Consider the following 26,776-nt stretch of genomic DNA (forward strand, 5'->3'; position numbering starts at 1 on the left):
TGAAGGGTGATGAATAGTCATCACAAAAACGAACTGATATAGAGTAGTTCTAAGATTCAGAAATAGATAACGATACATAAATAGATCTTCATAATAATTTGGACTTTCTTGGGGATTACTAAAGAATTGTTCGAAATTTTTTTCTCGAAATCAGTAGCAGATACGTCAAAACAACAAGAAACCAAAAAGTGTAGTACTAGACTAAAGTTTCTTTTTACATTTTGGTTTTTGGGAGAAAAGAAGCGGACAATGTCCCAAAAAAATATTACTACCCTGGATTCAAAATTAGCATATCACATGATGAAAACTTTAAATTGGAATAACTATCCAAATTCAATTTGAATATATTGTGAACGGAAGGTGCTATGAAAAAAAACATGAAAAAAACCAACCTTTTTTTTCTTAAAATGATCCGAGGAATGTCATTCTAGTTTGTACCTTCAATTTAGGAATATCCTCTATATATCTAATAATTATAAATGTACGCTCTTGATGAGTTGGTTTTTAGCGTGATTTACCTACTTTCCAAACCGCAACTATAAAAAAAATAAAATAGAAGGGATAAATTTTGACGGTCATGGCTGGAAAAGTTACTACAATTCAGGAATGACACATTAAAATGTAACATTAAATTTTATTCATAGAAGCATATTCAAGTCAGTTTGACATAAGTAAGACACATAAATGGAGTGAAAAACATAAAGTAACCCCATTATAATTCAAAAGAATCTCGAATTTTTTTTTGAGGACAGTGTTTTCCTCGAATTTATGTAAACATTACGTAAGCAAATGTCGCCCAAGCTTATCCGCTTCTCTCCGTCCAGAATTCAAACTCGCACACTACATCTCACCCGGTTGACACCTCGCATACGTCAAAGTCGATGTCAATCCGGCTGCCGACGTCAAGCACAGTTTCCGGATCATCTTTAAGCCCCCGTTACACTTCATATTTCTCCCTATCCTTCACGCACACAACCATTTTAGCTTTTTCTTTCTCTCCAACCCAAAAAAAAACCGCCACTTAATAATTGTCTTCTTCAGTTAGTCGGATCGTCCGTCCAGCCTCCTGTAACAATCCCAGGACCGGGTCGGCTTGTGCAAGTTCGACAAACTGAAGAATCGAAAATAAACGCGAGACGGTAAATGTGCCAGATGTCCGACCATCAGAGAGCGTGCACGCACGAAATGTGTTCATTCATCTGTTCTCGTGTCCGATCTCTTCCGCAATTGACGGATTTGACAGGCTGCGACGGGCGTTTGTTTTTACAATTTTCGTGCAGATACGTCTCGGCAGGTTCTGTAAAGAGGTTGAAGAAAAATCGGTTTTTTCTCCGATTGACAGCTAATATTGATTCCGCACACATGCCAATCAGCAAAGTATTACTTTTCCTGCCTAGGCAACTAAGTGATTATTTTCAATGCGAATTAAACATTCTACATTTTCTGAGAATCAATATTTTTTGCCACCTCCCTTATTTTTGGAGGAGTAAGTACTTCTAAGTCGCTTTCACTGTCCATAATATTAATATATTTGAAATTTTTCCAAAAAACTGTCAGATATTTCATAAGTTGTCAAACTATAATGATCATGGACGTATACATTTCCATAGCAATCAACCATTCCAACAATTGCGATTTCTATCAAATTTCGTTTCAATTTATCACTACAGGAGAAATAAAAAAATTGTAGGAATTGTAATAATATTTGCAAATACAATATCCTAAAATTATCATTCAGCTAGTTAAATCAAATAGTTAATTTTCCCAAAAAAAATTATCTACATAGGTATGAACACATACTAGTGCATTCAAAAAGAATCTAAGACCCACACAGAAAATTTTCAGGACTTTTCCACCGATATTTACGGTGCATAACGCCATTTGCAAAGGACATATACTTAACATTTTGCGATCCTATTTGAAATTCACTCCTCCACGTACGTATTTTCTCTACTTCATGTTCATTCACTACAACACTACTAAACAAACGAAGAAAACATCAAGGAACGCTGCTCCTGCGATAGCTGTATCTTTTGAATTCTTCTTTATCTGCCATTTACACCGACTTACAACGTATTTTAGCAGGTTGGGTAATCATTGTTCCACACTTAATGAATATGCGCCACTAACAAGATAATATTGAATTTAATCTGGAATAGTTATCACACGTAGATATTGTAAAGTAACGCTAGAATCCCAGCTAGGAAATTTCTTTATTGCAACGCCAACGTACAATAATGAGACAAAAATTAAAGAGAATATTTCCCTCCTGTCAAAAATTCTATGTGAATAGAATGCAATTATCGAAAATTACAGCGAATATTTCCCTCCTGTCTAAAATTCTATGTATATGGAGATGGCAATTCCATTCTAAATCAGTTTGACAAGTAATGTAACAGTTTATTCGGGAATTATTCCCCCGAATTACACTCGTGCATCAAAATGACCGGATAATTTAGCATTCCAGCGTGTTTTCTTTGAAAAACTGCATTCGGTCATTTTCATTTTTGGAGAAAGAGCCCTCCACCTTCGGTGAACTCATGCAGTTTTTATGACAACACGCTGCCATGCAAAATTATCGGTAATTTTGATGCACTTGTGCAATTACTTACGATAACATAGATCACGAAAATGCTTCCAATTCAGCGATTAGTCCATTACTCCAGAAATTATAGGATGTCAACCGAAATTTTCAAAAAATTGGCCTATTTTCTCGAAATCTCCGAAAATTCTTCGTTTCTGAGTTCTGAGCTAGGTCAAATTTAATGTTTGGACACCCTACATGTAGCTGCAACGACATCATCATCAGACCGAACATATTGTTACACCAGGACACGTTCGGTGGTTTCCCGAACCATATTTCTACCCTCGACTGTCGGATTTCGCCTCGTTGACCGCCGGCTAACAAACCCCAAACCTCCCTCTCGAATCTTTTCAATTCTGCCCCCAAAATCGAAATAACGAGGGACCTGGTCCTACGCACCGGATCATACGCTTGTGAAGAGAGCGAAGGTTGAGATCTGAAGCACACGTCGAAAGTGGCTCAGCACTAATTGGAGGTTGATCCCTCCCAAAATCATCCCTATTTTGCCCAACCCCGTGTTGTTCCCGGATTTCGCTCGATTCCTGGACCTGATCCCGAGGGGATCATCAGATGTGCGTTATGTTGTGTACGCTGGCGGCGGGCAAGATGTCGTAACACGGTCAGGAATATCTGCAGGAAGTAGACAGGAATCGAGGGAAATAGTTCAACAGATGTAATCTCGATTCGGGTCGATGTTGCCACGATGGGATTGATTTCTTGGAAAATAAGGAGAATAACAAGTATGACATACCGCATAAACCTCAGTTTATGAAATTTTTAACCTCGAAATTTGGGAAAAATTGAATATCTACACAATAATCGTGATAGCTCCTGAAATATTGATCACAGCCCCCTCAAACAGAACGTTTTTTACAGACCGAGCCGTGATCTAAGACATAGTGAAATTTCAAGTCCGTATCTTGTCTCAAGGAGAGTTGGACAGCCTCGAGAAAATCATCAAAAACTTTTCGAAAATTTCGGTTTACATCCTATAATTTCTGAAATAATGGACTAATCGCTCAACTGCAAGCATTTTCGTCATCTACGTTATCGAATCAATCGATATGAATTTATACAATTTTCATGAGGGAATTTTCAATGTTTGGCCAAAAAAAAAATGTATTAAGGTCCAGGTATGGAAAATTTGAGACAAATTTTTCGAAAAAAGATCATCGCTACAGACCCAGATGGAATTTTTTCAAACATGCACACCTATTCATCATAATACTCCTACAAAAAAAATTTAAAAAACGTGTCCTCGTTTCATGAATAATTATCACTTAGTCCGAAGCACCCATTTCCTCTCCTCCCTCTTCAGAAACAGCTCAATCATACAAGATCAAAAGGCCCAAAAACCTCGTAGCAATTTGTACAAATCACGAAAAGATCGACACCCGACCCGCTCATAAAGAACATCCGAATTTTTTTTCGCCACGTGGAAGTTCATATTAGCTCCGGGCTTTGATCCATCGCCGTCTCCTAGGAGACTAAAGCGAAACACATGTTATGTTGACGGTTCGGGCATGTTACGTTGCCGTCTCTCTGTATATTTCGAAATGTTGCAAAGTGTGTCACTAAACCTACGTGAACTTAGCGAAATGCGTAAATATCTGTTTTATTAGCGGGGTATTCTTGAGGCCAGAGACGGCTTTTAAAACACCTTGACTTGTTTTGATGGCGTGCAAGTTCAACGGAATCTGGTTTTCTAGGAAAAAGACTAGACTAGTGCCTGTCGGGAAGTTTCGTCTTTTTCTTGGCAAAAGATCTCGCTGTTATTGGAATCGGAAATTTTCCATTAAAAGTGAAATCTTGTAACACTGCGCAAAAAAATTAACGCACATTCTGAAAATCTCAATTTTAATGAAAGTTAACCCTACATTGACTTCATAACTTATTTTTTATGTTCTCTCGGGAAGGTTTTGAACGAAACAAGACACATTAAATGGAAGAAAAATTCAGGATTTCACCGAATATTATGTGAAAGAAGAGAAATAAACAATTTTCAAAATACTGGAATGCTGATAAGTGATTTAATACTTGGTATTTCCACCCCTTGCGTTAATTACAGCTCGGCAACGACGGTGTTCATACTCAAAATGAGTGATCTTAAAATGTTCTGATCTAATCCTTCCCAGATTTCTCTGAGTTGGATTCCTAAGTCATTAACAGTAGCTGGATGATTTTCTGAACTTCTCAGCCTTCTATTGAGGTTGTCCCAAACCTGCTCAATCGGATTGAGATCTGGACTTCTTGCTGGCCATTCCATTCGAGAGACTTCAACCTCTTCAAGGTACTCCTGAACGATGCGCGCACGATGGGGTCTGGCATTATCTTCCATAAAAATGAAATTTTCACCAATGTATGGGGCAAATGGCACTACATGCTCCTCAAGAATGTTCCTTATACACCTATCAGCATTCAAAGCTCCATTATCAACCAAAATACGGATGCCATAATCTTGCCAGCTGATTAAGCAGTCTGAATAATACTAATCATGCCATGGACTAGCTTGCACCGTATTTTTTCCTATCAAAATACACGAAACTCGGTGCTTTCTTTTAAACATGGTCATACACACCAAATATGCAATTTACCAGGTCGAACAGAATTGAGAAACTCTTCATTTAAATTAATTAGAGTTTAGGATAACAGTCGTTCTTGCGGTGAGATAAAAACAAGAATATATTTAGAATCCTTTATCTTTCCATAAGTACGACTACTGTGGCTAATTTCAAAATATGGCAATCTATATTGATAAGCATAATACCCTTTGTGTGAACAGATATATTTTATCAATCTCTCAATTACTAATTCGAGCGATTACATTGGTATAATTCTATTAAGATAGACTGCATATCTATTAGGGAACGCTTGGTATGAATTGCACAAGTTTGTTCCCTTTTCTGTATAATACATGTTTTACTGGATATTTATTTATGTAGCTTTCGAGGGTTTGTTTTGATTCCATATAGAACACCCTTTAGCCAACATGGATCGTGAAAGATAAGAGCATAAGATAAACAAGGGAAGTCATCTGTTATCACAGTAAACAAGATTTATAAGCCCGTATATAAACAAACGACAAATCGCCAATTCATTCATATTATGGGCTCACAAGTCACAAGATAAATTCAATTTCATCTCACAAAACTAAAAATGCCAAATACTGAAAAGAATTTTTGTACGTAACTAAAGCAATTCTGAGAAAATCTTTCCCAAAGATATTCATATCAATTTGTGATTGAAATTTTCTTGCAAATTCGAAATTTGGCTAATTCTGGATCGCTCATTCTAACATCGTTTACCGATATTTCGTAAACCTCACAGTTTATGAAAAATTTAAACTCGAAATTTGGAAAAAAACCGTAAAAATTTAATTTCTACACAATAATCGTAATATCTCCTGAAATATTGGTGCTATGATCTGAAACATAGTAAGGTTTCAAGTCCGTATCTTGCTTCAAGAGGAGTTGACAACCTCGAAAAGTTCTGATTTTGATAAAACAATTCAACTATTGTTGAAACTTGTATATTTCCATGCTTGACTGGCATAACCTACAGAACACAAATGACATAAGAAATGTCAAAAAACAATTATATCCTGCCTTGTTCAATTATATCATTACTATCATCCCATCATTCATATAAAGGCTGTTTTTTTAAAGCTATAGCTTCAAATTGCAATAAAACAACGATGGATTATTCGATTGACATGTATTTTATTTATCCGCAAGATAATCTTGTGGCATTACATTTTAAATATGATTTCTGGCATATGACCGCCACGGCTGGCTCGGATGTAGTCCAATCTGGACGTCCAATTTTCGATGACATTTTCCAACATTTGTGACCGTATATCGGCAATAACACGGCGAATATTGTCTTCCAACTGGTCAAGGGTTTGTGGCTTATCCGCATAGACCAATGACTTTACATAGTCCCACAGAAAGTAGTCTAGCGGTGTTAAATCACAAGATCTTGGAGGCCAATTCACAGGTCCAAAATGTGAAATTAGGCGGTCATCAAACGTGTCTTTCAATAAATCGATTGTGGCACGAGCTGTGTGACATGTTGCGCCGACTTGTTGGAACCACAGCTCCTGGACATCATGGTTGTTCAATTCAGGAATGAAAAAGTTAGTAATCATGGCTCTATACCGATCACCATTGACTGTAACGTTCTGGCCATCATCGTTTTTGAAGAAGTACGGACCAATGATTCCACCAGCCCATAAGGCGCACCAAACAGTCAGTTTTTCTGGATGTAACGGTGTTTCGACATACACTTGAGGATTAGATTCACTCCAAATGCGGCTGTTTTGTTTGTTGACGTAGCCATTCAACCAGAAGTGCGCCATCTTGAACAGTAATATCAACTTAAAGTTATATACCTCGGAAAAAAACACTCGATACAAGCGAAATTTCAACTGGAATGACTTAAAGAGCGCTCAAAAGCTCCTGACTTCGCGTCAGTACTTTTCTCATTTTTGTTCGAATAAGAACGAACACGCAATAGCACAGATTTACAAAAAATCAACTAACCTAAGCAATAGTGAACCTGCATATTCCTCGCAAATCAACAAACACATTCACACACAAGTTCAAATTCAAAACACTCGGATAACGTTTCGTTTCGTCAACATCCTACCACGCTTGTACCAACATCCCAAAGTAAATTCGACCATCCGCAAAATTTCCGATTTCCACGATTACTGATCGTGCCCAGACTGTAATCGTTATGATAAGAATCCTCTTATCTGTTCTGTTTGAATTGAGATTCGCTGTGAAAATTCGCACGTTTGAGAATGACGTTATTTCCAAATCCAATGCATGGATGTCATCTGTATAACATGCTAATAATTCCATCGGGAGAAATGAACATATTATAATTGCTATTATTCCTTTTTCCACTCAACTAGACGACTCATTTCTTTATTTTAATGTAGTTTTTCTAAAATTCTTGTAAACAAGTGATACCTAAATTACGATGTATTGACACATCAATAAAAATCACAAATTGAAGACAGCTGGTATTGTCGCGAATATCCAAGCTGCCTCTAAATTTTGATTGGTCTATCAACTTAAATGTTTCAACGACGTAACCATGGATACGAACAGCTTGACAAAGAAATAATTATTATGAGTTGCAGACGTTCTGCGTGTAACGCAAACTACAAACTAGATGCAGATAATATCAACGAGGTGTTATCATTAATTATGAAAAATTGATGGTAGTGATTACAAGCATGGTGTTATCAAAACCATTTGGAATACATTTGCGAAATTAATGTGAAAACATTATTTCGATGAGAGATCGAGAGAAATATCGATCTTTTCAAAGATATAGGTAATTTTCAAGAAGGCGAGAGCGGCTCCTGATAGAAAGATGAAATCGTTACAAGTTGTACCCAGAAAAAAGTATTAGTTAGATCGCTATGACTACAGACGAAAATAGAAATATAGAATAGTTATTTATAATACAAGTGCAGAAGGCATTGATATTCTTCCACGAGTTCAAAATTCAAAAACGAGCCACGAAGTGGCGAGTTTTGGAATGAACGAGTGGTAGAATGAGACTTCTGTACGAGTATTATACATTATTTTCTCTAATTCATTGCATTTTCATTGAAATTAATGAAATATTTGCATAAATATAATTTAGTGATTTTTGCATTTAGAAGTGTTGATTGGCAGAATTGATTTCTTTAAGGCAAATTGATGAATTGACAGATAAAGCCGTGGCGGAAAGTTCGGAGTGCCAACATAGAATAATAAAATATAACCATGAAAACTGTGCGTTTCTGATATATTCTCGCACGATTTTGTTCTACAAGATGTGGAAGAATGAACGGAATAACCACAGAATTAGAGAAATATGTTTACAATGGGTCAGAGGGACTCTGAAAGAAATGTTTCTTATAAAGGGTGTTTTTTTAGAGCTATAGAACTTTAAATTGCAATAAAACAACGATGGATTATTCGATTGACATGAATTTCATTTATCCGCAAGATAATCTTGTCGCATTACATTTTAAATATGATTTCTGGCATATGACCGCCACGGCTGGCTCGAATGTAGTCCAATCTGGACGTCTAATTTTCGATGACTTTTTCCAACATTTGTGGCCGTATACCGGCAATAACACGGCGAATGTTGTCTTCCAAATGGTCAAGCGGTCAAGGGTTTGTGGCTTATCCACATAGACCAATGACTTTACATAGCCCCACAGAAAGTAGTCTAGCGGTGATAAAACACAAGATCTTGGAGGCCAATTCACAGGTCCAAAACGTGGAATTAGGCGGTCACCAAACGTGTCTTTCAGTAAATCGATTATTGGTGAAAGGCAAGCAATTATAATAAGAGTTACTAGTGCTAGAATGAGAATTTTACAATATTTTCTCTAATTCACTAAATTTTCATTGAAATCAATGGAATATTTTCATAAATAAAGTTGAGTGATTTTCACATCGAAAAATGTGGGTTAGCAGAATAGTTTTTTGTATCATAATTTGACAGATTATAGATAAATCCGTGGCAGGAGAGTTCCGAGTACCCACTCGGATAAATAAAAATATATGTGAATCTGAGAATGGATGGTTTAGCCACAGAATCAGAGAAACAGTAGAGAAAATATTTGCAGCTTTTTTACTCCAAACTTGGATTTTATACATTCCAATACACTAAGAATTTCAGGTAGGTTTAAAAAGGTTTACCATCGAAACTAATAAACCAAAGTTACGTGAATACAAAATCGAACAAGCGCGAAAAGGCTCCTTTGATTATTTCTGATCGATTTCAGTTTCTGCACCCTACAGATCGCAAATCGAAAACGTCGAGGCAGAAAAAGCTCGCAATCAGAAACCTTCAACTCGCGTGAAGTGGGTCGACGAAATGGCAAGTTCAAAAAAGCGATATCGGCCATTCCAAGACGGGGAGGTGGAAATTAATCGGTTTGCGTTTATCAGATTCTATAAATAATGGAGCAGCTGTATAAACCGAATTGTCCGATAGAGATCGCGGAGAGATTCTGGCAGGACAGCTTCAGCGTCTTGCCAAATGGCGTGATCTCGACACGCTAATCATCTCACTTCTGCACGATTAGCAGTTATGATTGACTGTGATGGAAACACCTCAATGACGACTTTGTGTCTCAATTCACTCATTTTGTCACATCTCTTTAGGCTTCTAATAGAGGGTGTTTTTTTAGAGCTATATAACTTTAAATTGCAATAAAACAACGATGGATTATTCGATTGACATGAATTTTATTTATCCGCAAGATAATCTTGTGGCATTACATTTTAAATATGATTTCTGGGGTATGACCGTCACGGCTGGCTCGGATGTAGTCCAATCTGGACGTCCAATTTTCGATTACTCTTTCCAACATTTGTGGCCGTATATCGGCAATAACACGGCGAATGTTGTCTTCCAAATGGTCAAGGGTTTGTGGCTTATCCGCTTAGACCAATGACTTTACATTAGCTCCACAGAAAGTAGTCTAGCGGTGTTAAATCACAAGATCTTGAAGGCCAATTCACAGGTCCAAAACGTGAAATTAGGCGGTCACCAAACGTGTCTTTCAATAAATCGATTGTGGCACGAGCTGTGTGACATGTTGCGCCGTCTTGTTGGAACCACAGCTCCTGGACATCATGGTTGTTCAATTCAGGAATGAAAAAGTTAGTAATCATGGCTCTATACCGATCACCATTGACTGTAACGTTCTGGCCATCATCGTTTTTGAAGAAGTACGGACCAATGATTCCACCAGCCCATAAAGCGCACCAAACAGTCAGTTTTTCTGGATGTAATGGTGTTTCGACATACACTTGAGGATTAGCTTCACTCCAGTTTTTTTTGTTGACGTAGCCATTCAACTAGAAGTGCGCTTCATCGCTAAACAAAATAAAATGGACGTAGTGCGCGATACGTATTCCGCACAGGAGCATTATTTTCGAAATAAAATTGCACTATTTGCAAGCGTTGTTAAGGCGTGAGTCTATTCATGATGAATTGCCAAACCAAACTGAGAATAAATCACTTGACAGCTGTTAACTCGGTCGCCATCTTGAACAGTAATGCCAACTTAAAGTTATATACCTCGAAAAAAAACACCCGTTATAATGTTCTGAGATGTGTGTATGTAACTAAGAACACAAAAACACATCGGACGTTCATGTGTTTTTTTTACTTTACTATGGTACTAAAAACAATGATTTCAAAAGAGAACATATTATGTATGTTGAATTATCTAAAGTTTCCAATGTAAGAAATAAATATTTTGCATCATTTTCCCGCCACGCAAACAACAATATCCACCTGAAATACCACCCAAACGAGTCATCGGTTATGTCAACACCGAAAACAACATCGTAAAGGAACTAGAGGTCGCCATACACGTCGACGCCATACCCGCAATTCATAAAACGGTAACCTCACGTGCGTCCTATGAAAATCCCGATAAATCACGTCGATTCCACGGTCTATTTCCGACGCTATTTCCCAACGCCGGTCAACAATCACCCGTTATTATCGCCCGAATAAAACGGATACATCATCGGGTATTAATTCTCCCCGTCCCGTCCCGACGCCACATCGAGACTCTAAATGCGACCACCATAAATTATGGGAATCATCTCCAGGAATGCCGACAGAGTCACTAACCCAGAGACACAGAAATAGTGCAGCCTAATTTTCTATACCGAAAAATTCCCCGAATCGAGTAATTTACTGACATTATTAATATTTCAACCGGGGCGCGAGCGATGCAACGACGTCCCGACGTGTTGAACAAGAGACGGCGACGCCGAGGATTGTGTTTTCGTGATGGAAAAACCCACCCGCGCGTCTATTTTCGGATGGTTAGAGGCTGTTACTTCACCGGTGATTCTGTCGCGCGATTCTGTGTCACAGATGTTGGGCCGAGTGATGGAACGAGCCGAAGGAGGCTCCTCGATGTCTCCGTGAGGCGTTGGGCCGTTTGGGTACCGCTGATAGTCAAATTTTTCAAATAAAACTATGTAAAAAACTATGACGTAACAGGACAGTTGAAAACTCCCCGGTCTAACATAGTAAAACACATTTTTTTGACAAAATTCGATTTTATTATTCAACATAGTTGCCTTCGAGGGCGATACAGCGATTATAGCGATCTTCCAACTTTTCGATACCATTTTTGTAGTATGATTTGTCTTTCGCTTCAAGGCCTCAGTTTCGGCGATTACTTCTTCATTGGCGCTAAATTTCTTTTCAGCGAGCATTCTTTTGAAGTCTGGGAACAGAAAAAAGTCGCTGGGGAACCGATCTGGCGAATACGGTGGATGCAGAAGCAATTCGAAGCCCAATTCATGCAATTTTGCCATTGTTTTCATTGATTTGTGACACGGCGCATTGTCTTGATTTAACAGCACCTTTTTTTCTTTAAATGGGGCCGTTTTTCAAGGATTTCATCCTTTAAACGATCCAATAACGCTATATAATAATCGCTGTTGATGGTTTGGCCCTTTTGGACGTGATCAATGAATATTATACCTTGCGCATCCCAGGATACTGATGCCATAACCTTGTCAGCTGACTGTTGTGTTTTTCTTCGCTTTAGATTCGGTTTATCGTGTGCAGTCCACTCAGCTGACTGTCAATTGGACTCCGCAGTAAAATGATGGAGCCATGTTTTATCCATTGTCCCATATCGACGCAAAAATTCAGGTTCATTGCAATTAAACAACTTCAAACACTGCTCAGAATCATTAACACGTTGTTGTGTTTGATCGATTGCGAGCTCGCGAGGCTCCCATTTTGCACACAGCTTTCTCATGTACAAATATTCGTGAATGATATGATAAACACGTTCAGATGGTACCTTCACAATGTCTGCTATCTCGTTCAACTTCACCTTACGGTCATTCAAAATTATTTTGTGAACTTTTTCGATTTTTTCGTTGGTGAAAGCCTCTTTTGGGCGTCCACTGCGTTCACCGTCTTCGGTGCTCATTTCACAACGTTTAAACTTAGCATACCAATCAATGATGGTTGATTTTTCTGGTGCAGACCCCGGAAACTCTTCGTCAAGCCAAGATTTCGCTTCATCTGTGTTTTTTCCTTTCAAAAAGCAATATTATATCACCACACGAAATTCTGTTATTTCCATCTTCTTTCAAATAACAGAAGAAGCTACACTCTCAACGCAATATCTCACAAACTAATGATCGGACTGCTGTAAAATTTCGACACGTATCGTTCGAAGGTTAGTACTAACAAAATATTTATATGGATTCAATACTAGCACCGACATCTGTGCATTAGACCGGGGACTTTTCAATTGGCCTACAGTGATAGTTTTTCCGATGACTGCCCAACTGAATTCTAAACAGTTTTCCTAGACATTTCGAATTTAAAAAAAAAATCATTCAATTGATATTTGTGCCGAAACTTTTGAGAAATACGTTAGAAACTAGGCATTCTTGAACGATTTCAGAAAACTATGTTTTTATGAATATCTACGTTTAGGTCGAAGTGACGTCCTATTCTTCCATTCGAAAGAGCCGAGATGTTTGTTTATCACATTGTCTTGACCCGCGTGTTTCCTGAAACCGTCTAATTGAAAGGCCGAGACAACAGCTGCGACGTTCACGAACGTGCGAATCGGATATCGCAACGCGGCATTGCTCTTAGCTGGTGGGCGTGTTAATTATGGCATTCCGTTTTCATTTCACCGCAATTAATCTGGTTAATAGAATCGCTACATATTTCGTAATTAGTCCTCCAATCTGGGAGAACAACGGATGCAATTAAACACATTGATATTGATGGCGCTGAGGTCGCTCAGTCCTTTCTTTCCGAGGGGTTGGTCGATTTTTCACGAGGAATGAAAGGGTGGAAAGCTTCCACCTTAAGAAATGGCGGGTTTCATCTTTGAAGGTTGCAGATTACAAGATTACAGCTACTGCTCACACAGTGGACGCCGAAAAGAGTGTTACCGATGAAAAAATCAATGAAGTTCACAAAATAATTTTGAATGACCGTAAAGTGAAGTTGATCGAGATAGCAACATTGTGAAGATATCAACTAAACATGCAAAATGGTGTAAAAAATCTCCAAAAGGGCCAGACCATAAACAGCGATTATTATATAGCGTTATTGGGTCTTTTAAAGGATGGAATCGTTAAAAAACGGACCCATTTGAAGGAAAAAAGCTGCTGTTTCATCAAGACAATGCGCCGTGTCACAAATCAATGAAAACAAAGGCAAAATTGCATAAATTGGACTTCGAATTGCTTCTGCATCCACCGTATTCACCAGATCTGGCCCCCAGCGACTTTTTCATGTTCTGAGACCTCAAAAGAATGCTCGCTGGAAAGAAATTTAGCGCCAATGGAGAAGTAATCGCCGAAACTGGGGCTTATTTCGAAGCGAAAGAAAAATTGTACTACAAAAATAGTATCAAAAAGTTGTAAGATCGCTATAATCGCTGTATCGCCTTCGAAGGCAACTATGTTGAATAATAAAATCGAATTTTGCCAAACAAATGTGTAGACCGGGGACTTTTCAATTGGCCTGTTAGTCCCACCACTTGCCTACAATCTTTCCCATTTGAATATTGCTATTCTGCTAGTGCTCATCTTAATTAAATTTCGAAACGTCGAGTTAATAACAGCAATCCGCTAAAGAAATGAAAGTTGACCCATTTCGACACTGTTGGCAATTCTTTCGCTGTCATACCTGTAAATATAGTAGTTACTATATATAAAGCCAAGTCGGTGCAAATGCGAAATACGAAATGGAAATATAATAAACGTTTGAAATCTTTCATGGCGGAAAATTAAGAAATTAATAACTGACAAACTCTAGATGAAATCGTGCAGTCCTAATGATTTTCCTCTGTTCGAAAGATGAAGAAAATGTAAAATTCATCGTCTGTTAATTGAACTGAAGGAATTTTTACTATTACTATTACGAGTCCAAACAACAAATTTTCGAAATTGAATAATACAAACCAATACGTCAAATATCAGAAAATATATCTCTGAAAACACATTATAACAAAAAGGTAAATACTAAAAACTACGACAATTGACACCAACAACAAATCAAAACTAGTTAAACTTCACAAAAGTTTACATTCTTTTTATCATGTTTTTCAGAGATATATTTTTCTGATATTTGACGTATTCGTTTGTATTTATTAATTTTGTAAATTTGTTGTTATAACTTGTAATTGTGATTGCTTAAAGAAGAGCCGAACATGTGACATAATTATGACGGATAAACAAACTTGTCAATCCGATTGTCGACTAAAAAAAAACGGTCGAATTTCGAATATAAATCAGCGAGATTCCCACGAGGATTCGGGCAACGCAGCAGCGATAGAATTCAAGGACTTCGAATATATACAGGTGTTTCTATTCTCAATTGATGTTATGCTCCACTTCAACGGACTTCGTATGTAAATAAACCGAACGGTTTATTTTAGTTTTCACTATTTATACAATAAACAATAAATGGCACCCGGCCTGTGCACAGAGTGCCGCTTCATTATCCACAACGACAATTTAATTATACCGTCCTTCGGTTTTTTCTTCTACCGTGAAGCGATCGACTGAGGCAGCGTCAAAAGAAAGAGGTTAGATGCCACCTAAGATTAGAATGCCGGCAATTGGCATGGATGTTCGGGCGTTTGGGGAAGAAACTAAGCCAGATTCGTATATGATTTACGATATTTCGATGGGAATAACATTCAGGTCGACACACAGGTGAAGCGCAGCAGTTTGAAGCGTATTTCAATCGGTGAGACACCCGTCAGTGATGGCTATTTGAGAGCGCCATCTGTGTTTCAACTGGGTCAATAAACAGTTTTCTTCAATAAACTCTGTTGACATATGGGATAAATTCAATCGTGAGTGGAATTTGAAAAGTGCAAAGTGAAATGTTGAATGAAAAGTTGATTGATGCATAAGGCCACTGATATCACTCCCTCGATTCAACAGATTTCCAAATTTGGGATGAGAGTTCTTGATTGAAATGATCTAACAATTTCATATCAAATACTATCGTAAACAATTATAACACTAACCTAACCTAAAATTGTCATCAAATGTAATTATATAATATACACTGTGTCCGTAAAGTATGGAACAAAGTCATTTTTAGCTAAAAGGACCATTTTAAGAGATAATCCTGAAACACGTCGATTTTTTATTTTAATTTACCGTATTTCGAAATAATAATTTAATATACAGCGTGAATTACTTTCGAGTAATGACGTCACCGTCATTTTGTTTGAATGGAACACCTCCATTTTATCTCACTTTTCGGATTACTCTAGCTGAGCTGATTCCAAAAATGTATGACATGTTGATTCCAATTGGTACAGGGTGGACAAAAATACAATAATTCTGTGTGTGCTCATAAAGGAACGCGTAGCATTCTTTATTAGTTGAATTAATAATACTATCGAGAATACTTATTGTTCAGCGGCAATTGGTTTGAATGTAACACCCTGTAGTTTGTTACATTTTCAGATTAATAAAAATGTACAAAAATAAGAAACAATTTCTTTCATATTCTGTCTGCTAGACCACAAGTACCAAACATGTTTGGAAACAGCTCATTTTTATTAATCTAAAAATGTAACAAACTACTGGGTGTTACATTCGAACCAATTGCCGCTGAACAATAAGTATTGTTGATAATATTGTTAATTTAACTAATGAAGAATGTTACGCGTTACTTTATGAGCACACATAAAACTATTGTATTTTTGTCCAACCTGTACCAATTGGAATCAACATGTCTTACATTTTTGGAATCAGCTCAGCTAGAGTAATCGGAAAATTGGGACCAAATGGGGGTGTTCCATAAAAAAATGACTGTGACGTCATTACTCGAAAGTAATTCACCCTGTATATCAGATAATCATTTCAAAATACGGTAAATTAAAATAAAAAATCGACGTGTTTCAGGATTTTTCCGTAAAATGGTTTGTTCAGCTAAAAATGAATTTGTTCCATACTTTACGGACACAGTGTAGAAACGCAGCGTTGCTTCCTTGCCAACCATCAAGGAAGCGCCTTAGGGTAAACCGTCACCGATACCGAACAGAAGCGGATCGACGAAAGTTATTCGCGAGTTAACAACACAATCGCAACTCGGCTCCTAATTGCTGTCAAGTTTGAGATCTCGACCTATTTTACTGCGATCTCCTCTCTATTTTAAACGAACCGATTGGCACTCGACTACTGTAAATATTATGTTCGATCCCCCGCAATCGAAGGCGACATATTTTTATCGGACAGCTTCCTTGCGGTCCGGCCCTGTTGAAACGTCAGGTTGACTGATGATGTACGCGATAATATTTGGCAGATAGAAAAGCATTCGACGCTTTAGCGAGGACGTGACTCTTCTGGTCGGCTTTTTGTGACGTGTAATGCGGGAGGACACGGTCGGAGCCTTGGGGAACACCAACGGTGCATCGACGACCCTTCAGAACTTGAGTTTAGCTGTGAAAAGGGGTTGAAACAGATGTAATTAAGTAGTAAATTGATTTACTAAGAAATGAAGGTTTGAAAAGAACACTTAGAAGGAATTTTTATCGCTAAGGTGCATCAATTGTTCTGTATACCATCGGTTTGAGCATCATTTGTGAGTTAGTTTGATGTAAAAAAACAATAAACTCTGTATTAAGAGGTCAATTTTAGTTTTGGAACGATTTATCTTTCTGAATGGTTCCTGTTGCTAAGGCGATGGATCTTCTTTGCTGGTTGTTAGGTCAAAGGCGTTGGGAAAGTATTAACTGACGATTAAACAACTTATCGATGTCTCCATAATGATTCATGCAATTTCACAGGAATAAAGAACCGAAAAAAAGGAAATCTCATTATATTCATCAACAAATTATTTAGTTATATGTTAGCAATTCATAATTGAATACTAAGCCCTCGTAATACTGAGACCATAGAATCCTAAGCGCATCATGCTGAGGTCATAATTGTCAGAATCAATCGCGCTCATGAGTCTATGATAGAACCCAATCTATAGAACAGGTACCAAGGTACTGAAGCTCTAACTTTCACTTTCAATCCGGCCTTCACTGGTATCACTTCGACTTAGATATCCTGTTCAACTGTTTTTGTTATAATAAACTTTGCATCCTGGGTGATAGTATTATTTCTTGCATTAGAAGCTTTAGATAATTCAACATATATTCAATATGAACGTAGGGTAAGTTTATTTATGGTAATGACTCATGTGTTTGACTTTTCAGTCTTAAATTTCTAATACTGTATTGAGACTCAGTGTGCAGGGTACATAAAAAGTAAATGATCCGTCCCTGTTAGATTTCGTCCAATTGCCGAAATTAGCAAAAAACAAATCGTCCACCAGCCATTCATAATCAATCAGATGGCTTTCGTTTTCATAGGCCGGCCGATAATCAGTAATTTTCGGTCGAGACTCAACACAACAAATATTCCGTTATAAAATTGTCGCGTGTTGAATGGACGATTCTCAAAATAGTTTTTATTTTCTCTTGGGATTTAATGGGCGTGTTCAACATTAGACAATTTCACTTGGCATCTGTCCCGCGCTCGCTCTACCAAACAACTTGACAACATTCCTCCTTTCGATGGCTCTTTCGGTTCCTTCGCTCTTTCCTTGTTCTTCCCATTTCCACGGAGAATTCGCAGAGATCGGGAAATATTCAGGAAATCAAGTTTTGAATGTCTCATCCCAAAGTTTTTTTTCTATTTCAATCGACAATATCGCAACAATTGAGATCTAACCCTTTCAGCGTTGCCTCCTTCCTATCGAGCGTTCCACAGATGGATACCTATCAAAGATGTTACTTCTCGATAAATGTAAATTTAAGATAGCACTTATTCAAGAATCACCGAACTGGCAATGCAACATTTCTTAGACGTTAATCAGTAACAAGGCAAGATCTCTCGGTAGTGCAGATTTACTTGTGGTCAATTGGCTAAAGAGCAGTCTTGTAGTTAATTATCTTTGATTTCCTGCTTAACAATGCCCAAGGAGATAGTGTAGCATATTGGCAACTCTGACAACAGCCAAGGAAGTCTTGTCAATCTCAAAGTGAGGATTTAGAACTACTGGCTTTCCAGAAGTGACCCTCTTGGTTGTTTGCATATTATGTGTTCAGTTGTTTCCATGTCCAGTTTACAGAGGCTGTCAATTTTATCTGCCTACAGGTCCTTGCTGTGCACAAGAAGTTCTTCAGTAATTGGAAGATCAGCCATTGGCAATCTTAGAAAATTCTTTCAACGAATTTTTTGCTTTGTACAAATCCAGATGGTAAATTACTATCTTGTGGCGCCCACAGAAAGGTTCAAGTGTAACCCTTGACAACCTCTTCACCAGTTCGTCGGCTTGTTCACATAACTATGCCCTGGCATCCATATCAGAGTCACTTTGCAGTCTCGGAACGTTCGGTCCAATAAAAATAATACACAAAACAAACAAGCATAGGAACAAAGGAATTTGAAAAATCTATCATCATTAACATCTCAGTCCCAAATTCCGGCCTTGTTGGCACCTAAACCTCAGAAAAACAGCAACTTACGCCAAATGATGGATTTGCTACCGGCAAGGCTGCAACACTGCATCGTCCTTCGTACAATCTAGGTGTAGTTCATCAGAGGAGGCTTAACGCCTGCAGATTTTATGTAGGGGTGAGAATGTACAATGCGATTTATAAAACGAATATAAAAAATGCTATCGCGAACGTAGAAACTGGTCCACGTCTAGGCATCTCCTAGCCGCAGCGCACTCCCCCGCAAGATCATTCCTAAAAATAGACCGGTACGTCCCTGAGAGAGACCGAGCTCGTATCGACTAGAACAAGCCGATCTGCCGACACCCCGTAGATGCTGCACCACTTGGAAATGAATAGAAAATTTCTGACAGGACAATGGGATAATTGTGTCATGACCAGTTGGCCGACACCGCATTCAGAAAAGTCTTGACCAACTGACTCGATCCTAGGGAGTTCGCTAAATGTTTTGAATTTTTACGTTTACCGCTAATAAGTTAGTCAACATAAACGGAAATTTTTATTGAAAAAATTCTGGGAATAGTTAATGAAATACAAAAAAAGTGTTTTCCAATAGGAATGATACAATTTTAAATGGTTATATTGTCAATATTGTGTATTACTTTTTGACATTTCTTATGTCTGATCATGGGAAGATACAGGTTTCAACAACGTTCATGAATTCTTGAATCGTTTCAACAGGATCAGTGCTCATTCGTGAATACTGTAAAATCTAAGAAAATGAGAATTCAAATGAAAAAAATATATATATTTCCAAAAATTTTAATAGCAACATCGATTATTTCGCCAACACTCTGTGTTCTTTATATGAATTTTACATTTCGACACATAAAAATTTACCTACAGAAGCCACAGTATTGACAAAACAATTGTTAACATTTAAATTTATGGATCATATCTAGTACGGCTGGTATTGATAATCTCGCATCGTGTGAAGAAAATTCACATTTAAATTTGTCTATAATACATCGAATAAGTCGTTAATGTCGTTCATGGAGTTTTTTTAAATTTCCTTCAGTATTCACAAATGAGCACCGATTTTGATGAAACAACTTCACAATATCTAAATATTGTTGAAGCGTGTTTTTTCGAAAATTTAATGACATAATCTACTGAACACAAATGACATAAGAAATGTCATTAATATAATACACATTGTTGCCATTACATGCATCTGAAACTGTATAATTCCCATTGGAAAACCCTATAGTAGATTATTCAAAGGTACATATTATTTGCGAGGGTAAAGTTTGAAGGACGGGCCCAGACGAGTTTTGTAACTCACCCGAGTGAATAATGATTATCCACCAGTGAATAATGAATGTTGCATGCAAATTCAGCGTTCGTGGACGAATATCTCACTGAATTTTTTTATATCGATATTTATTATATAACCAAAGCGTAAAATGGTCGTTGTTTCTCGTTATGTTGTGTCGGCATAGCACAAGTCCATAACTCCCCGCCGGAGCGCACTAAAACGAGATTTATCGGCTTTTCGAAAGCAGAATTACGACTATGACGTCCCCTGCCAGTAGTATTTATCGTCTCTAGTTGGCTTTAATCCGCTAAATAGTCGGTAGAATTCTAAAAACATTTCGCGCCGTCCTCAACACTCTCATGATCGATTGTGGACGGCAAGACTGGGTACCCGAAATTATCATTTTGATACCGTTCCAACCATAATCGTTATTGAGCTTGTGCTCCGTTCGGCAGCTGACGTGGGTGCCAACACTGGGTACATTCGAAATAACTTCATATTTTCTTCCTGTTTCCACTTGTTTTTTTTTTTTAATAGCGCCAACAGAGAAAATTTTGTTTCGTTCGAACACATAACCGTTAACTGTTGTCAGCAGACACACCTGCTGTATATTCAAAGTTCTAAATATGATCGATATACATTTCGTGTATATTCGAATGTTTGCAGGTAACAAATACAAAGAAAGACACGACGCAGCAGAGAAGATACTCCACCAAAAATTGGTAGCCATATTAGAAGTAATATTAGGCCAATTGAAAAGTCCCCGGTCAGATGGCGGTGTTAGTATTAAATCCATATGATTTTTAGTTAGTACCAACCTTCAAACGATACGTGTCAAAATTTTACAGCAGTCCGACCATTAGTTTCTGAGATATTGCGTTGAGAGTGTAGCTACTTTTGTTATTTGAAAAAAGATGGCAAAAAAAATTTCGTGTGCTGATGAAATATTGCTTCTTGAAGGGAAAAATACAGTTGCGGCAAAATCTAGGCTTGATGGAGAGTTTTCGGGGTCTTCACCAGGAAAATCAACCATCATTGATTGGTATGCTGAGTTTAAACGTGGTGAAATGAGCACCGAAGACGGCGAACGCAGTGGACGCCCACAAGAGGCTGTCACCGACGAAAAAATTCAAAAAGTTCACAAAATAATTCTGAATGACCGTAAAGAGAAGTTATTCGAGATATCAGACATCCTGAACGTGTACATCATATCGTTCACGAAGAGAGAGTACATGAGAAAGCTGTGTGCAAAATGGGTGCCACGCGGGCACTCAATCGATCAAAATCAACAACGTGTTAATGATTCTGATCAGTGTTTGTAGCTGTTTAAGTGAAATAAACCTGAATTTTTGCGTCGATATGTGATAATGGATGAAACATGGCTCCATCATTTCACTCCGGAGTCCAATCGACAGTCATCTGAGTGGACTGCACACGATGAACCGAATCCAAAACGAATAAAAACACAACGGTCAGCTGGCAAGGTTATGGCATTAGTATTCTGGGATGCGCAAGGAATAATATTCATTGATTACCTTCAAAAGAGCCAGATCATCAACAGCGATTATTATATAGCGTTATTTTAATAATAATAATAATTTATTGCCATCAATTTTACATGGTTCGTCAATACAGCAATATTAAAATTGAAAACAGAAAAATTCCTCCACTGAATAAAATTCATTTGCAACCAAGAGCCGATTGATAACCTTCCTGAAAGCTCGCTCTGGTAAATTCTTCATATCGTTGGGTATCTTGTTGAACATCTTAGCACTCCAGTAATAAGCAGCAGAATTCTGAGTGTTTTTCCTTCTATGCAAAGGAGTTCTTAGATCATCTCTATGACGTGTGTTGATCATGTGATAAGTCCCATTTTTACGCAAGTTGACGCCACCACGTCGTATGTACAGCAGACACTCTCTGATATAAAGTGATGGAAAGGTGAGTATCCCATATTTTTTAAAAACAGTTCTACAAGAATCTCTACTACCCATTTCATGCATGATACGCATCGCTTTCTTTTGCAATATGAAAACTCTCACAGCATCTGAGGCATTTCCCCACAGTAGAATTCCATACAGCAGGACACTCTGAAAATTGGATCGTTTAAAGGATGAAATCGTTAAAAAACGGTCCATTTGAAGAAAAAAGGGTGCCGTTTCATCAAGAAAATGCGCCGTGTCACAAATCAATGAAAACAATCGCAAAATTGCTTGAATTGGGCTTCGAATTGCTTCTGCATTCGGCGTATTCGCCAGATCTGGCTCCCAGCGACTTTTTCCTGTTCTCAGACCTCAAAAGAATGCTAGCTGGAAAGAAATTTAGTGGCAATGAAGAAGTAATCGCCGAAACTGAGGCCTATTTGAAGCGAAAGACAAATCGTACTAGAAAAATGGTATCAAAAAGTTAGAAGATCGCTATAATCGCTGTATCGTCCTCGAAGGCAACTAAGTTGAATAATAAAATCCAATTTTGCCAAAAAAAAAGTGTTCTACTATGGTAAACCGGGAACTTTTTAATTAGCTTGTTAGAGTCAAAGATCAAGGAAAATCCTTTTTCATTCTGATATACATGCGGACTGCTATACATTCAACAATCCTTTCGACGTCCCCCCAAGATATACAGCGACCGGTGAGAATCGCAGAACGGTATGACCTCGATGATGCGTCGTCGCGTTAAAAAAAGAATTGTCGGACATCAATTATCCGGGACGTCGTTTGGTTAGACTAAACTTAGATTTGGACATGGACTGAGATCTGACGTTCCGCCGATTTTCGGATGCTCCTTCCTAGAGCCGAACACCTTCGCTTTCGGAAACGCCAATTGGGCCACGGGAAATTGGGTCGGGACCTGTCCACTCGTAGGTTCATTACCTTGACGGTAATTACACCGAATCGGTTTCCGTCTTGCGTAAGTGACCGGGATTGTTTTAGAGTTTGTCTTTGTCGCCAGCCGACTGCTATTGGAGATCAAGCGGCGCCGGCAGGAATGCAGGGATGACAGGCCAATTGAAAAATCTCAGGTCTACTAAAGTAAAACACATTTTTTTTGGCAAAATTTGGTTTTATTATTCAACATAGTTGCCTTCGAGGACGATACAGCGATTATAGCGATCTTCCAACTTTTCGATACCATTTTTGTAGTACGATTTGTCTTTCGCTTCAAAATAGGCCTCAGTTTCGGCGATTACTTCTTCATTGGCGCTGAATTTCTTTCCAGCGAGCATTTTTTTGAGGTCTGAGAGCAGAAAAAAGTCGCTGGGGGCCAGATCTGGCGAATACGGTGGATGCAGAAGAAATTCGAAGCCCAATTCATGCAATTTTGTCATTGTTTTCATTGATTTGTGACACGACGCATTGTCTTGATGAAACAGCACCTTTTTTCTTCAAATGGAGCCGTTTTTTAACAAGTTCATTCTTCGTACGATCCAATAACGCTATATTATAATCGATGTTGATAGTCTGGCCCTTTTGGTGGTAATCAAGGAATATTATACCTTGCCAGCTGACTGTTGTGATTTTCCTCGCTTTGGATTCGGTTCATCGTGTGCAGTCCACTCAGCTGACTGTCAATTGAACTCCGGAGTGAAATGATGGAGCCATGTTTCATCCATTGTCACATATCGCAAACGCAAACGTTCAGATTTATAGCACTTAGACAGCTTCAAATACTGCTCAGACTCATCAACATGTTGTTGCTTTTGATAGATTGTGAGCAGCTCGCGCGGCACCCATTCTGCACACAGCTTTCTCATGCACAAATATTCGTGAATGATATGATGTACACGTTCAGATGATATCTTCGTAATGTCTGCTATCTCGATCAACTTCACTTTACGGTAATTCAAAATTATTTTGTGAACTTTTTGATTTTTTCGTGGGTGACAGCCTCTTTTGGGCATACACTGCGTTCGCCGTCTTCAGTGCTCATTTCACCACGTTAAACTTGGCATACTAATCAATGATGGTTGATTTTCTTAGTTCTGACCCCAGAAACTCTCCATCAAGCCAAGATTTTGCTTCAACTGTATTTTTTCCCTTCAAAAAACAATATTTGATCAGCACACGAAATTCTTTTTTCCATCTTCATTCAAATAAGAGAAGTAGCTACACTCACAACGCAATATCTCACAAAATAATGGTCGGACTGCTGTCAAATTTTGACACGTATCGTTCGAAGGTTGGTACTAACTGAAAATCATATGGATTTAATACTAGCACCGCCATCTGTGCATCAGACTTTTCAATTGACATAATAGATTCAGATAAACTGTGTCGCAAAAAAAAATTTTCGCACCAGTTATTTTTTTGCTGAAAATTTCGTGGAAAAATATTCATTCATCACTCATGTCAAGGCCTTCCAATAGAGGTACCAACCCACTAAATCGATCAAATTAAAAAAAACAGTCTCGCAAGTAGTACGCACAAACGAAATGGAAAAACGCCCACCCAGAGCGTGGGCCCGTCCCATTCACCGCCAAAATTAATCAATTGTGTTAATTTCCTGTCGTCCGCGACGATCAATCCGTGAAGATAACACGGTGAAAAAACCTAGAAATAGCCTCGAGGGCCCAGGAAACGAAAACAATTTTCTTATTCCATTCGGTCCCCTCCGAAGAACGTTGCCAAATGTCGAAAGATTTCCCGCCGAGATGGGAAACTGTTCGATTTCACGCAGAAAGGAGTTATCGAAACCGTGTCAACGGGAGCAACGGAACACAGCCAGAGTACGCAGAGTTCAACGTACACGTATGAAAATATAGCGCGAATGAAAATATTCGGCCTGTAAAATTAACTACTTTCGTCAGCGTTACGATTTTGATCTATTCGGTTACGATTATGAACTTACGGGGTCGTCGAAATGGGAAAGAGACTCGGCGAATTTCCACGAGAATTTCTTCCAATAAGCGTGCCCGTTCCATAATTTACACATAATAGTAAATAATGGTTTAACATCTGTTCATTTAACATATTGAATTGATTTCACGGCATTCAGACAATTTTTCAATTCGGGAAAAAGTACCTCCACGAGCGGGACTCGAACCCGCAACCCCCGAATCACTAGTTCGTTGCTCTAGTCACTGAGCTAACGAGAATCTTCAATCTCCTCGGTGGCTCAGTGGGTAGAGCAACGAAATCCGGAGTTTCTTCCTCCTCACCGCAGAATCTTCACTTGTCGTTTTCTGCTAGACTCATTCTCAAAGTGTGCTGCCTGAGGCAGCTTTCCTGTAAGAAACCCAGTAAAACAGGAAACTAGCGATGTAACATATTCTTGCTAAGATCCAGATACTTGAAACTCTTTACCTATACCACAGAAAGGTTCTGGTTGGAGCCCTTCGGCACTCCAATAACATCTCAGAATCCATGATAAGTGAACTCAACTGATTGCAACCTGTTTCGCAAGTATTCTGACCAGGATTTTCAGGCATTTCTTTAAATTTTGAAAAAAGGATTGGTATGAGGTCAACAGATTGTTCTTGAATCACGAAAAAATCTTGACACAGCTGCAATTTCTGTAGCCAAGCGCCGAAAAAACGAGAAATATTCCGGTCAATAAAATTTGATATATCCACAGACAATGGAAGTCGTAAAATATGAAGTGTTGTAAAAGTAATTCCGAGGCATTCGCGAAATGATTAAGTTTCAGCGAATATTGCGGTAATTTCAAAACTGCGAAATGTATTGTTGGATCTAAATTATCAATAGTATCAATATCATCAAATTTAAAACAACAAAATCGGCAAATTAAAAGTAATTTCTACAGATGTTCTTAATATACCGAAGTGAGCAATCTAATCAAATTTCACAGCTACCATCGTCAGTCAATAATTCCCAGGCCTGACTCACATATTGCCATACCACTTTTTTTCTCGTTATAATCAACCTTCGAAAGATGCGCGTGAAATTTCGAAACAGAGTTGAATTAGGATCGTGAAGTTGGAAGTTAAATAAAGCTACACTCATTGAAAAAGAGTCAAAGAGAGTTTCAGCTGAATGTGAAAGCCATAAAAAGCGACCAAAATGTCCAAAATTGATACATCACTCTTAAAAGTGACTATGTTGACGAATCAATTTGGTTTTTCAAGAAAAAATCTGTTTTTATTGGTAAGGCACGGAAAAAAGGCTTAAAAATAATGCAAGTTGAAACCGTCAACACTAGATGATAATCTCTCGAAAATAAAGACGAATTATCTCAGATTCCAAGAGAAATCTAAGCGGCATCTGCCTGGCTCTTCTTCAACTCTTCAATCGTCTCAGAATGCAACACCTAACCCATTCATCAGAACGTCTCCATATTATGAAACTAATAAATACGCCTCTGCCCCATTTCCCACTTGTGAAATCAAAATATTTACCAAGATAAATCA

The 26,776-nt window shown here is 38.1% G+C and overlaps 1 protein-coding gene across 4 annotated transcripts in view; it reads right to left on the reverse strand.

Annotated features, from left to right (window-relative positions):
* The window catches only part of LOC123674223 (myocardin-related transcription factor B), a 70,705-nt gene that overhangs the window by 21,302 nt on the left and 22,627 nt on the right, over positions 1-26,776 (reverse strand). Inside the window, exon 1 of one of the 4 annotated variants that reach the window (XM_045609145.1) lies at positions 7,126-7,290. The exons of the other annotated variants lie outside the window; for them this stretch is intronic. Coding sequence (XP_045465101.1) covers positions 7,126-7,147 — 22 coding nt within the window. The 5' untranslated portion in view covers positions 7,148-7,290. Of the gene's footprint in view, positions 1-7,125; positions 7,291-26,776 lie in introns of those variants that run through there. 4 annotated transcript variants of the gene reach the window in all.

Source organism: Harmonia axyridis, chromosome 2 (genome assembly GCF_914767665.1).
Source record: "Harmonia axyridis chromosome 2, icHarAxyr1.1, whole genome shotgun sequence".
Classification (NCBI taxonomy): domain Eukaryota; kingdom Metazoa; phylum Arthropoda; class Insecta; order Coleoptera; family Coccinellidae; genus Harmonia; species Harmonia axyridis.